Genomic DNA, 15,000 nt, shown 5'->3' on the forward strand with positions numbered 1-15,000 from the left:
GGGTGATGGTCGGAGTCGCGTTTATCGTCGATGGAATGAGCGTTACACCGAGGCCTGTACTCTGGAGCGGGATCGATTTGGAGGTGGAGGGGCATCATCGGACTGAGCTTGTTGTCATTGCAGGCGATCTCAACGCTGTGCGTTACAGGGAAGACATCCTCCTCCCTCATGTGTAACCCTTCCTGCAGGCTCATCCTGACATGACCCTCCAGCATGACAATGCCACCAGCCATACTGCTCATTCTGTGCGTGATTTCCTGCAAAGACAGGAATGTCAGTGTTCTGCCATGGCCAGCGAAGAGCCCGGATCTCAAACCCATTGAGCACGTCTGGGACCAGTTGGATCGGAGGTTGAGGGCTAGGGCCATTCCCCCCAGAAATGTCCAGGAACTTGCAGGTGCCTTGGTGGAAGAGTGGGGTAACATCTCACAGCAAGAACTGGCAAACCTGGTGCAGTCCATGAGGAGATGCACTGCAGTACTTAATGCAGCTGGTGGCCACACCAGATACTGACTGTTACTTTTGACCCCCCCACTTTGTTCAGGGACACATTATTCAATTTCTGTTAGTCACATGTCTGTGGAACTTGTTCAGTTTATGTCTCAGTTGTTGAATCTTGTTATGTTCATACAAATATTTACACACGTTAAGTTTGCTGAAAATAAACGCAGTTGACAGTGAGAGGACGTTTCTTTTTTTTTGCTGAGTTTACAATGCCGTTTAGAGAAAAGGCTGTTTAGGTCATGTTTAGAGACAAAGTTGTTTAGAGGCAGACAGAGCTGTCTAGAGGAAAAGACCACTGCTTAGAGAGCGGTTTAAAGCCATGGTGAGTATACGTTTGGCTGTGTTGTACATTACCTGAAGACCTGGGCCCTGGGTTGCCTGTGCACCCGGCCAAAGGTATGCTCCCTGCTGCCTGTAATACTCTGCCACAGCCGCGCTGTATTCTGGGAGCGAGCTCTGCTGCTGAGATGTCTGACCTTTCAGGGCACAAGCGTAAAGACATTGTGAGAAAACAGCATCAAATAACGCTATCACAATCCTACTTGTAACCTTGACTATGTCTAAAGACAACTGACAAAAATGAATTTCTTATATTAATCCTCCCACGCTTTGCTGTAGTCATGGACAATAATCTGAGCATGGGTATTTTGGCCTGCAAACACAGGAAGGGCCATTAAGGTGGACATGGAGAATCATAACCATTGCATTATCTGTAATGTCTACTCCTGGGGATATACTTGCGCTAAATGCTGAACCTCAAGCTTTGATGCAGTTGCACTAAATTGTCACAATAAAGTAAAGTTACTGAAAAACAAAACTCTTGACTATTGCATTTGTTGGAAAAGTCATATGGGTAAGACGGGGTTCGTACGGTCTCACGGGCACTTGCCTAGCTTTTTATAATACTGCTCCCATGCTTTAGAGTAGTCCATCTGGCCTGCTTGGGGTCCATTGTGACCTGTACCCAAATAATACAACATTGTATTAAACACATGACAAATACCAGTGTATTTAAGACGGGCTGTAACATGTGGGGATATGTTCTTGCTATATAGCATTTGGCCCAAACCTGTCAGAAGTCACTTGATTTGGTGAACAGTAGTCAACTTATGTTTTAATTTTCCTCAGAAGCCCTTCTGACAATTTCCCGGAAAAATTTGTTGTGTTATTTGTAGAACATTTCTGTTTAGCCAACGAAATTGGTTCAAGCCATAATAGACTACCCCCTTCAAATCAACAAGCAAAAGAGGAGTGGATGAACGCTAACCTACTAGACCTGGTTCATTCTAGGGCTGCATGATTCATCCAATTCACATCGAAATTGCAATATTGACACGTGCAATGTCCATATCGCAAGAGGCTGTGTGTGATATTTTGAAACACCCCTCAGCCGCGTGCAACATCTGTTTCTATAGCCTACTCGTTGTTACTTATGATTTTTCGGATGCTCGAGTGGTCTCTCACTGTCCTCCGGTTTCCACGAGTTACCACAGCTACAAAGTCAAAATTAGCTATATTGTAAAGATTAATGAAAACAAACATTGCTTTTTGGTCTTGATTTAAGGTTAGGCATAAGGTTAGCACCATGGTTAGGTTTAAAATCAGATTTTAAGAAGATAAATAGTAGAAATAGGTATTTATGATTTTGTAGCTGTGGTCAAACAGGCAAAGCGTCAATACAGGATTAAGAACTATCGCTGGTCAGATGTAGCAGGGATGGAAAACTAACACGTATTACAAAAGGGAAACCCAGCCACGAGCTGCCCAGTGAGGCAAGCTGCCCAGTGAGGCGAGCCTACCAGACAAGCTAAATGCCTTTTATGCTCGCTTCGAGGCAAGCAACACTGAAGCATGCATGAGAGCACCAGCTGTTCCGGATGACTGTGTGATCACGCTCTTGGCAGCCGACGTGAGCAGACCTTTAAACAGGTCAACATTCACAAAGTCGCAGGGCTAGACGGATTACCAGGACGTGTACTGAAAGCATGTGCGGACAAACTGGCATGTGTCTTCACTGACATTTTCAACCTCTCCCTGACTAAGTATAATACCTACGTTTCAAGCAGACCACCATAGTCCCTGTGCCCAATGAAGCGAAGGTAACCTGCCTAAATGATTACCACCCCGTAGCGCTCACGTCGTTAGCCATGAACTGCTTTGAAAGGCTGGTCATGGCTCACATCAACATCAACATCATCCTCCCGGAAACCCTAGACCCACTCCAATTCGCACACCGACCCAACAGATCCACAGACGACGCAATCGCACTCCACACTGCCCTTTCCCACCTGAACAAAAGGAACACCTATGTGAGAATGCTGTTCATTGACTACAGCTCAGCGTTTCAACACCATAGTTCACACAAAGCTCATCACTAAGCTAAGGACCCTGATGTGCCGCCCCCAGGTGGTAAAGATAGGCAACAACTTAGTCCCATCCTATACTCCCTGTTCACCCAAGACTGCAACACCATCATTAAGTTGATGACACAACAGCGGTAGGCCTGATCACCGACAACGATGAGACAGCCTATAGGGAGGAGGTCAGAGACCTGGCCGTGTGGTGACAGGGCAACCACCTCTCCCACAATGTGAGCAAGACAAAGGAGCTGATCGTGGACTACAGAAAAAGGCAGGCCAAACAGGCCCCCATAACATCAACGGGGCTGTAGTGGAGCGGGTCGAGAGTTTCAAGTTCCTTGGTGTCCACATCACCAACGAACTATCATGGTCCAAACACAACAAGACAGTCGTGAAGAGGGCACCGACAACACATTTCCACCCTCAGGAGAATGAAATTATTTGGCATGGGTCCCCAGATCCTCAAAAAGTTCTACAGCTGCACCACCGAGAGCATTCTGACTGGTTGCATCACTGCCTGGTATGGCAACTGCTCGGCATCTAACCGTAAGGCGCACCAGAGGATAGTGAGTATGGCCCAGTACATCACTGGGGCCAAGCTTCCTGCCATCCAGGACCTATATAATAGGCAGTGTCAGAGGAAAGCCCATAAAATTGTCAGACTCCAGTCACCCAAACTATAGATTGTTTTCTCTGCTACCGCATGGCAAACGGTATGGGAGTGCCAAGTCTAGGACCAAAAGGCTCCTTAACAGCTTCTACCCCAAGCCATAAGACTGCTGAACAATTAATCAAATGGCCACCCGGACTATTTAAATTGACACTCCCCATTTGTTTTTACACTGCTGCTACAAGCCGTCTATTCTCTATGCAGTCACTTTATCCATACCTACATGTACAAATTACCTCGACTAACCTGTACCCCCGCACATTGACTCGGTACCGGTACCCCGTGTATATAGCCTCGTTACTGTTATTTTATTGAGTTACCTTTTATAATTTTTTTACTTTAGTTAATTTAGTAAATATTTTCTTAACTCTTTCTTGAACGGCATTGTTGGTTAAAGGGCTTGTAATTAAGCATTTCACGGGAAGGGCTACACCTGTTGTATTCGGCTCATGTGACAAATACAATTTGATTTGACGACACTGTCCTCCTGCACCAGCTTTGAACACACACCAAGATCGGCCCCTGCAACTCAAGCAGGTAGTACAGTTTCTGACTGTCCAAAGTTATATTCACACTGTCCGCATGCAGTTCTTATATTAATGCATAGTATTGCAAACAGACTTGTGAAAACTACGCAGCTTTCCAATTGCTTCTTAATATGCATCTACATGTTTTCTATTATAACTTTGTGAATCTTACTCTCTGAAAAAAGCTTGTTAGTTGAGGTACTTTTTTTTAATGCTAAATCGACTGAGCTAAATAAATGTGGTATTCAATTATTTTACCAGATAAATTGACTGAGAATACATTCCTGTTCACAGCAACGACCTGGGGTATAGTTACAGGGGAGAGGAAGGGGGGATGAACGAGCAAGCTTCAGCGGCCAGCCAGCAGTTGGATGCAGGGTGGTATGCTGCTGGCAAGAAATTTGGCTAGCTCACAAACGTTAGCTATCTAATACAGACTGGTACCAGTGGTGGTGTGGATCTGAATGTTTGTGCAACGACATGTTCTGAATGAAACTCCTCTGCTTTTTGATTCATTGCATTGCAAAACACCATATTCCAAGTGTCCACTCTATTTCAAACATCGAACTAGAAAATAATATTTCCTTAAGAAAAGGTGTGCTTGCTTGTCTTGAACTATGGTTGTGAAGAAAGTTGTCATGGGGGTTTAAAAACCTTTGTAGTAGTAGTAGTAAGGGTGGTAGGTTACTGACTGCAGTAGTTAAGTAGAGGTACGTAATTGCAAGTCATAACATCAATCTTTCGTGAAATATTAGTTTGTCAAAATCGTGCAGCCCTAGTTCATTCCCACCTAAACACGTTGAAGTCTTATGCCTGGATGGTGTTTGTGGTGGTTTGTGATGGTGTTTAACACTAGCCAACCACATCTACTGCTGGGTCAGAAACATGAACGCATCTCTCCTGTCCTATTCAGGCTCTATTAGGCTCCGGAGTGAAGTCCCCCCCAAGGGACAGATTTATGATTAGCTTCCCCTCCCCCAGTCCTAACATTAACCATTAAGGGGTAAATGCAAAACTGACCCAAGCACAGCAACCTCTACTTCACTGATTACTGAGCATTGCCCTGAGATGATGAAATACCCTGGACAATTCAAACTCTGACTTATCTGCTTGTAAGCATCTTTGAGTCTTAACTTCTTACATTTGAGAGATATTTGTAAGACACTGAAATTAGCCACATTTTGCAGAGTCCATCTTTATATGTCTATTTCATATATATTCTGTGCAAAATCCTTTCAAAACTATGTTTAAGCTGAGGAAATATCGATATCAAGGTATTGCTGTAGAGTTTAGCCTGGTGGAGCCAGCCTGATCGCTGCGTTCACCTTTGGTTTCAATGGTGAATGCCACTTGGGCTCCCAAGTGGCGCAGCGGTCTAAGGCACTGCATCTCAGCTTGAGGCGTCACTACAGACAACCTGGTTCGAATCCAGACTATCACAACCGGCCGTGATTGGGAGTCCCATAGGGCGGCGCACAATTGGCCCAGCGTCGTCTGAGTTTGGCCTGTGTAGGCCGTCATTGTAAATAAGAATTTGATCTTAACTGACTTGCCTAGTTAAAAAAAGGTTAAATGTATATATATATATTTTTAATGCAGAGATCAGGCTGGTTCTATCAGGCTAGCAGAGTTGATGTTAATCGCAAAATACAAGGGTTGCCAAATGTTTACAGGCTGTGCGCTTATGACGAGCTGTAGAGCAAAAGGTGACTTACTGGGGTCCTGCTGGCCTTGAGGCTGCCATGTTTGATAAGTAGTCCCCCATCCTCCTGTCATGAAGGTCTGGGCTCCACTGCCACAACTTATCAAGACAGAAAGCAGAAAGAGCTACAGCAACACAAAGAAAATGCATATAGTAACAACCGACAGGGGCGAACAGAAAGTGTGACTTACTTTTGATGAGTTGCAGGGCCTTGAGTGAAAGGGCTAAACCCAAAATTATTGTTGCTCACTATTCCTGAACCCTGAAAAAAAAAAAACATACATTCAACACTGTTAACCAGAGTAAATAACACCAGGTTGAATACGTTGAAATCATGGCAGTATTTATTTCGTCGACTAACAGTTAATAATTAAAACATTTAGAAAAGTTCAACAATTTGCCTAGGTAGCCCTGTTGACTAATCGAGACAGTCTTCTGACTTATCACTAGAATCGCCAGGCCTGTCAAGTCTATAAGTATCTGCTAGAGAATGTTAGCGGGCGTTGTCATTAGCATACGCCTGGCATCGATGGATCCCCCCATTCTAACAGTCTAATAAACATACACGTATACAGTGCATTCGGAAAGTATTCAGACCCCTTGACTTTTCCCACATTTTGTTATGTTACAGCCTTATTCTAGAATGGATAAAAAACATATAATGAAATACTCAATCTACACACGATACCCCATAATGACAAAGCGAAAACAGTTTTTCTTTCCTTCTTTACATAAGTATTCAGACCCTTTGCTATGAGACCCGAAATTGAGCTCAGGTGCATCCTGTTTCCATTGTTCATCCTTGAGATTTTTTTATAACTTGATTGGAATCCACCTGTGGTAAATTAAATTGATAAGGTCCCACAGTTGACAATGCGTGTCAGAGAAAAAAACCAAACCACAAAGTTGAAGGAATTGTCCAAAAATCTGCAGCATTGAGGTCCCAAGAACACAGTGGCCAAGAACACACTCACCATCATTCTTAAAATGGAAGAAGTTTGGAAGCACCAAGACTCTTCCTAGAGCTGGCCGCCCGGCCAAACTGAGCAATCGGGGGAGAAGGGCCATGGTCAGGGAGGTGACCAAGAACCCGATGGTCACTCTAACAGAGCTCCAGAGTTCCTCTGCGGAGATGGGAGAAACTTCCAGAATGACAACCATCTCTGCAGCACTCCACCAATCAGGCCTTTATGGTAGAGTGACCAGACGGAAGCCACTCCTCAGTAAAATGCAAATGACAGCCCGCTTGGAGTTTGCCAAAAGGCACCTAAAGGACTCTCAAACCATGACAAACAAGAATCTTTGGTCTGATGAAACCAAGATTGATCTCTTTGGCATGAATGCCAAGCGTCACGTCTAGAGGAAACCTGGCACCATCCCTATGGTGAAGCATGGTGGTGGCAGCATCATGCTGTGGGGATGTTTTTCAGCGGCAGGGACTGGGTGACTAGTCAGGATCGAGGGAAAGATGAACGGAGCAAAGTACAGAGACATCCTTGATGAAGCTCAGGACCTAAGACTGGGGTGAAGGTTCACCTTCCAACAGGACAACGATCCTAAGCACACAGCCAAGACAATGCAGGAGTGAGTGGCTTCGGGACAAGTCTCTCAATGTCCTTGAGTGGCCCAGCTAGAGCCCGGACTTAAACCCGATCGAATATCTCTGGAGAGACCTGAAAATACCTGTGCAGCGATGCTCCCCATCCAACCTGACAGAGCTTGAGATGATCTGCAGAGGAGAATGGGAGAAACTCCCCAAATACAGGTGTGCCTAGCTTGTAGCATCATACACAAGAAGACTCGAGGCTGTAATCACTGCTAAAGGTGCTTCAACAGAGTACTGAGTTAAGGGTCTGAATACTTATGTAAATGTGATACTTCAGTTCAGAACATTTCTAAAAATCTTTTTTCTTTGTCATAATGGGGTACTGTAGGTAGATTGATGAGGGGGGAAAACGATTTAATCCATTTTAGAATAAGGCTGTAACTAAATGTCAGGGGGTCTGAATACTTCACGAATGCACTGTATGCTATCAGAAAAACAATAATTTGGTTGTGTTTATGAAGGTCTTAGGTAACAGAATAAAAACATTTAAAAAAATAAATAGCATTTTCATTAGTTTGTTAAAAAACAAAAACCACTAGTTCAAGAGTTAAATCCATCAAAGAAATCCGTTATAATTTAGTTTTGGCAGGTCTAAAGAAACATTGTGGAAATAAAAAAATGTATATTTTAAATCAGATTATGTTACTAGTCCGTGCTTAGTGGTCTGAGAAACACTGTCGCGCGAGTGCTGAACGCACGGACAGTGCTGTTATTCAAAAGTGACGTTTGGAAATAGAGCTGCACCTCTTGAATATTGAGTTATTTGACAAAGGTAAGTGTCATAGAATCTGCAAAATATGCTCTTTCTGATACTATATAGAACACGTTTTACCTGCATGTGACTCAAATTATTTGCTAGAAACACGAGTGCCAACGCTGACAAATAGGCATGACACAAATGTAAAGAATTAATTGCATAAAGAAATATTCGTGAAAATATATTTTCAGGACAAGATATGAAAGCAAGTAATTTATTGGTTGTATCAGACTCTGTATTGTGCCATTACGTGTGCCTTTACGCATTAATTAATTCAGTGAGGAGAGAAATACGTGGGGTACAAAATCAAACGCCAGTGGCCATTGGCCTACGGCAGATCTAGTGTTAAAGGCACTTAGGCTTGGGGGAACTTTTTCAAACAACTACTTACTCCGATCTTGTCATCGATGAGCTGGCGTGCTAGTTCCATCTGTTGCAGGGTGCCTCTGATGGAGAAGATGCGGACATTGGGGTCGGTGTTGTGAGGGGGGTTCCTCTGCAGCTCCACGTGGGCTCCAGACTGCTGGTTGATGCTCTTGATGGTATCTCCGCCTGGACAGACAGCACATAACATCACATGAGACCACGCACGGCTGGGAATAACACATCCTTGGTCATTCTTTGACAGCGCCCTTGCTGTTTTGTATGCAATAGGGTTGGGCCGATATATGATATCGAGTATCGTCAATTTGACCGAGAGAATATATGGTTGAGATATCGTAATGTGCAAGACGATTCTCTACTTGAAGTTTGTAAATTAAAACAGTGCAGTTCTCTCAGACACCAGGCAGGATGGGTCCATGAACTCATGCTGCTTATGCCAAATCCTGACTCTGCCATCAGCATAACTCAATAGGAACCGGGATTCGTCAGACCAGGCCATGTTTTTTCACTTCCGAATGGTCCAATGTTGGTGATGGCGTGCCCACTGGAGACACTTCTTGTTTTCAGCTGATAGGAGTGGAACCCGGTGTGGTCGTCTGCTGCAACAGTCCATTGTGACAAGGATTAAAGCCATTCTCCATTAACCTCTATTATCAACAAGCTGTTTTCGCCCACAGGACTGCTGCTGACTGGATGTTTTAGGTTTATCTAGGGTTTACAGAGAATTGTGAGACAATGTAGTGCAGGAGGGTGGCGGTTTCTGAGATATTACATCCGGGGCGCCTGACACGACGATTATACCATGCTCATTGTCGGTCAAGTCACTCTTTTGCCCATTCTAACATTCAATTGAACTGTAACATAATTTCTCGATACCCGTCTGCCTGCTTCATATAGCAAACTACGGCCACATGGCTCACTGTCTGCGGGACAGTTTCATTTTCAATTACGGGGTGGTGTACCTAATAAACGGGTCACAGTGTACAACACCAGTCAAAAGTTTGGGCACACCTACACTACACTCAAAAGTTTGGGGTCACTTAGAAATGTCCTTGTTTTTGAAAGAAAAGCAATTATTTTGTCCATTAAAATAACATCAAATTTATCAGAAATACAGTGTAGACATTGTTAATGTCGTAAATGACTATTGTAGCTGGAAACGGCAGATTCTTTAAATGGAATATCTACATAGGCGAACAGAGGCCCATTATCAGCAACCATCACTCCTGTATTCCAATGGCTAATGGTGTTAGCTAATCCAAGTTTCTCATTTTAAAAGGCTAATTGATCATTAGAAAACCCTTTTGCAATCATGTTAGCACAGCTGAAAACTGTTGTTTTGATTAAAGAAACAATAAAACTGGCCATCTTTAGACTAATTGAGTATCTGGAGCATTAGCATGTGGGTTCGAACAGAACAGCGCAAACTGGCTCTAACCAGAATAGAAAAAAGAGTGGGAGGCCCCGGTGCACAACTGAGCAAGAGGACAAGTACATTAGAGTGTCTAGTTTGAGAAACAGACGCCTCACAAGTCCTCAACTGGCAGCTTGATTAAATAGTAACCGCAAAACACTAGTCTCAATGTCCACAGTAAAGAGGTGATTCCGGGATGCTGGACTTCTAGGCCGAGTTCCTCTGTCCAGTGTCTGTGTTCTTTTGCCCATCTTAATCTTTTATTGGTCTGTTTGAGATATGGCTTCTTTTTCCCCCCAACTCTGCCTAGAAGGCCAGCATTCTGGGGTCGCCTCTTCACTGTTGACATTGAGACAGTTTTTTTGCTAAAGGCCTGATCCACGCAGTCTCCTCTGAACAGTTGATGTTGAGATGTGTCTGTTACTTGAACTCTAAAGCATTTATTTGGGCTGCAATTTCTGAGTCTGGTAACTCTAATGAACTTATTCTCTGCAGCAGAGGTAACGCTGGGTCTTCCTTTCCTGTGGCGATAATCATGAGAGCAAGTTTCATCATAGCGCTTGATAGTTTTTGTGATTGATCTTGAAAAAAATTCTAATTTCTTGACATTTTCCACATTGAATGACATTCATGTCTTAAACTAATGATGGACTGTATTTTCTCTATGCTTATTTGAGCTGTTCTTGCCATAATAGGGACTTCGTCTTCTACCAAATATGGCTATCTTCTGTATACCACCCCTACCTTGTCACAACACAATTGATTGGCTCAAACACATTAAGTAAAGAAATTCCACAAATTAACTAGGCACACCTGTTAATTGAAATGCATTCCAGGTGACTACCTCATGAAGCTGGTTGAGAGAATTCCAAGAGTATGCAAAGCTGTCATCAAGGCAACGGGTGGCTACTGAGTAATCTCAAATATATTTTGATTTGTTTAACACTTTTTTGGTTACTACATGATTCCATATGTGTCATTTCATAGTGTTGATGTCTTCACTATTATTCTACAAAGTAGAAAATAGTAAAAATAAAAATAAAACCCTTGAATGAGTAGGTGTGTCCAAACTTTTGACTGGTACTGTATGTGTTTTGACTGAATATATAGGAGTGATGTCTGCCAAATGAACAAGTTGATGGCGCAGCCATTTAGTCTCTGCTACTAAGCAGAAAACTCAGAACTTGTTATTGCGTTTCTTTTGAAAAACATTGTGTATTTTATGCCCCTCATAAGCGAAAGCCTCATATGAAGCAAACAACGACGAGTCGTTCTTTGCTGATGTGAAGAAGAAACAATGAAAGAGGGAGGAAAAACCGACAAGCAACATTGTAAATACGGAGGGGAAAAAGGTTACCCGAATTAAATCAAATAATTCCTAATGAATAATTACATGTGTGTTGTGAGCTTGTCATTTTTCCAACACACCTATTAGCCTAAAGCATTAGTTTTTCATCAACAATGTTGAGTACAAGCATATTAAGGCTACCCCATCGCAACTGTATGCCTCCATACTGTAGCAGTAAAATCTGGGGGAAAGGTACCTGGTAAACTAATTTACTGCAGGCTTAAGACCTATGGGTTTAACCTCCCGAATGAATGATTATATTTAAGAAATAAGGCTAATTGTTTTTATGACTACAGACAGTAGGCGATTATTCCAATGAATTAAGAACGATATTTTTATTTTCACAATGCGTCACAGACTCAAAATTGCTTTGAAAGGGCCTTCTAATTACCAAAAGCCTATAGCCGACAAAAAAAACAACAAGATATTTACATTCAATATTGTTTGAAATATTTGAAACTTTAAAAAACTTCCAGAATCAAATATAGACTGCAAAAATGGATTTAGTACAGGCCTACTCAAACATTTACCAGATGCACTGGTTTAAACTGTAAGCCTACAGTCAAAGGCCTTGTGCATGGTCTATGACCGGAAGTCTGAATTATACAACAAATAAAGCTACTAAAACAATAACTAGGCAAAGTAGACAATCTAATTAGCAGACCTATTTGGTCCCGTGTTAAATGTTGTGCAGCTTAAAAAAGGCTTCATAAACACAACCTAAGTGTTACAAATCTATAACCACATCACGCTTTACAAAGGGTTAATAAAATGTGGTATAACTGACACAACAACCAATGTCAAATGTGACATAACCCACTGTTAAATATGACTAACCTGTGCTTTATAAATCATATTCAAGTGAGGCTTCACAAAGCATATAACCCTGTCATGCATCTTGGTAGAGCATTGCAATGCCAGGACATTGGGTTTGATACCTGTGACCACCCAGGTACGGCCTTTTCAAATCTGCTCATATTTTTTGCCTACTTTCAACAAGCCTGGTCTATACAGTATGTCACAGAAAACCTCAAGTGACGGATCCAAGTCAGCCAGAACCAACCCACAAAGTAGCACCACAAGTGAGGGGTTACATTTTACTCTTACAAGCTTTTCGGATTTCAACATGTGTTCAAATATACCTTACACCTTAGATCAGTGTTACCCAACTCTGGCTCTAGAGTATCCCTTAACATCACATATTTTTGTTGTATCACCAGACAACAACAACAAACTGACAGGCAACCACTACTGCAAGGGACATGTCCTGGATTCTATTAAGGGCCATGGTAAACAGGAGACATATGGTCTAGGGTTTGGGAGAAGCTAATCACAGTCATTGTTTTGAAATCTTTGTAGGCTTAGTGAAAGTTACACAATTTCACTATTTTCCAAGTAATGCTTCTCTGTCATTATTTTCAGGAAAGGTAGACACCAGGCAGACTTAGTGTGTAAATCTTATCCGGAAGTTAAAAAATATTGTTAATTGCAGTTTAATTTCTCCTCAGGCACACCCAGGTATAGTATGGTTTTCCCAAAACAAACCAAAAATTTGGTTGCTAAGAAAACTTACAAGCCAACAAAAGACCTTCTAAACTCAGCAAAAAAAGAAACGTCCCTTTTTCAGGACCCTGTCTTTCAAAGATAATTCATAAAAATCCAAATAACTTCACAGATCTTCATTGTTTGTTCAATGAACCATAAACAATTAATGAACATGCACCTGTGGAACGGTCGTTAAGACGCTAACAGCTTACAGACGGTAGGCAATGAAGGTCACAGTTATGAAAACTTAGGACACTAAAGAGGCCTTTCTACTGACCCTGAAAAACAGCAAAAGAAAGATGCCCAGGGTCCCTGCTCATCTGTGTGAATGTGCCTTAGGCATGCTGCAAGGAGGCATGAGGACTGCAAATGTGGCCAGGGCAATAAATTGCAATGTCCATACTGTGAGACGCCTAAGACAGCGCTACAGGGAGACAGGATGGACAGCTGATTGTCCTCACAGTGGCAGACCACGTGTAACAATACCTGCACAGGACCGGTACATCCGAACATCACACCTGCGGGACAGGTACAGGATGGCAACAACTGCCCGAGTTACACCAGGTACGCACAATCCCTCCATCAGTGCTCAGACTGTCTGCAATAGGCTGAGAGAGGCTGGACTGAGGGCTTGTAGGCCTGTTGTAAGGCAGATCCTCACCAGACATCACCGGCAACAACATCGCCTATGGCCACAAACCGTCTGGTCCACCGTCGCTGGACCAGACAGGACTGGCAAAAAGTGCTCTTCACTGACGATTCGCGGTTTTGTCTCACCAGGGGTGATGGTTCGCATTTATCGTCGAAGGAATGCGCGTTACACTGAAGCCTGTACTCTGGAGCGGGATCGATTTAGAGGTGGAGGGTCCGTCATGGTCTGGGGCTGTGTCACAGCATTGTCGGACTGAGCTTGTTGTCATTGCAGGCAATCTCAACGCTGTGTGTTACAGGGAAGACATCCTCCTCCCTCATGTGGTACCCTTCCTGCAGGCTCATCCTGACATGACCCTCCAGCATGACAATGCCACCAGCCATACTGCTCGTTCTGTGCGTGATTTCCTGCAAGACAGGAATGTCAGTGTTCTGCCACGGCCAGCAAAGAGCCCAGATCTCAATCCGATTCAGCATGACTGGGACCTGTTGGATTGAAGGTTGAGGGCTTGGGCCATTCCCCCAAGAAATGTCTGGGAACTTGGAAGTGCCTTGGTGGAAGAGTGGGGTAACATCTCACTGCAAGAACTGGCAAATCTGGTGCAGTCCATGAGGAGGAGATGCACTGCAGTACTTAATGCAGCTGGTGGCCACACCAGATACCGACTGTTACTTTTCATTTTGACCCCCCCTTTGTTCAGGGACACAATATTCAATTTCTGCTAGTCACATGTCTGTGGGACTTGTTCAGTTCATGTCTCATTTGTTGAATCTTATGTTCATACAAATATTTACACACGTTAAGTTTGCTGAAAATAAACACAGTGAGAGGACGATTCTTTATTTGCTGAGTTTAGTTGGACCTGGCAGAGTGTGTGCTGAAAAGATGGGAGGACAAGACAGTAGTGTACAAGAACCTGCTCTCCCATGTACAACTTCCAAGACCAGACAAAGCGAAGATTGTCGCTGCAAACCCGATCCCGATTCCTGCCCCTTACAACTGTAGCTGGAAAAGGAGAAAAATAACATTCCCACTCCATAATCACAGCCATCACACAAATGCTAATCAAAACCAGTTCAGGCCAACTGGAACATATTTTTTGATTTACAGAATAGTAGCAAACTACTCAAGTCCGTATGGCAAGTTTCAAAACATTGTCACATGCACAATTACAATGAAATGCCTTTCTTGCAACCTCTTATCAATGTCAACGTAGTACTATAAAATAAAGGTAGAACAAAAACACACAAAAAAGATAAATAAGAACATGAGAAATTAGGTAAGCTATATACAGGGTCAATTCCAATACCATATTTACAATGTGCAGGGATACGGGAATGATAGAGTTAGATGCAGTATGCATAGGGGTAAGGTGACTAGGCATCAGGACATATGATATAGTAGCAGCAGCATATATGATGATTATGTGTGTGTGTTATGTGTGTGAGCAAATTAAGTGAGTGTGTGTTGGAGGGACAGTGTCCGGGAGTGTGTAGCGTATTGTTCACAGGAGACTTGGTAATAAAATATT

At 43.0% G+C, this 15,000-nt stretch overlaps 1 protein-coding gene across 2 annotated transcripts in view; it reads right to left on the bottom strand.

The window, feature by feature from the left end:
- The window catches only part of LOC120020137 (far upstream element-binding protein 3-like), a 66,746-nt gene that overhangs the window by 10,186 nt on the left and 41,560 nt on the right, over nt 1–15,000 (bottom strand). The window contains exons 13-17 of one of the 2 annotated variants that reach the window (XM_038963608.1): nt 8,518–8,678; nt 5,955–6,025; nt 5,777–5,862; nt 1,394–1,462; nt 859–980 (exon numbers count right to left, since the gene is read on the bottom strand). In XM_038963608.1, coding sequence (XP_038819536.1) covers nt 859–980; nt 1,394–1,462; nt 5,777–5,862; nt 5,955–6,025; nt 8,518–8,678 — 509 coding nt within the window. The remainder of the gene's footprint in view (nt 1–858; nt 981–1,393; nt 1,463–5,776; nt 5,863–5,954; nt 6,026–8,517; nt 8,679–15,000) is intronic. The other variant, XM_038963609.1, reaches the window with a different exon arrangement.

The sequence above is a fragment of the Salvelinus namaycush genome, chromosome 25, assembly GCF_016432855.1.
Source record: "Salvelinus namaycush isolate Seneca chromosome 25, SaNama_1.0, whole genome shotgun sequence".
Lineage (NCBI taxonomy): Eukaryota > Metazoa > Chordata > Actinopteri > Salmoniformes > Salmonidae > Salvelinus > Salvelinus namaycush.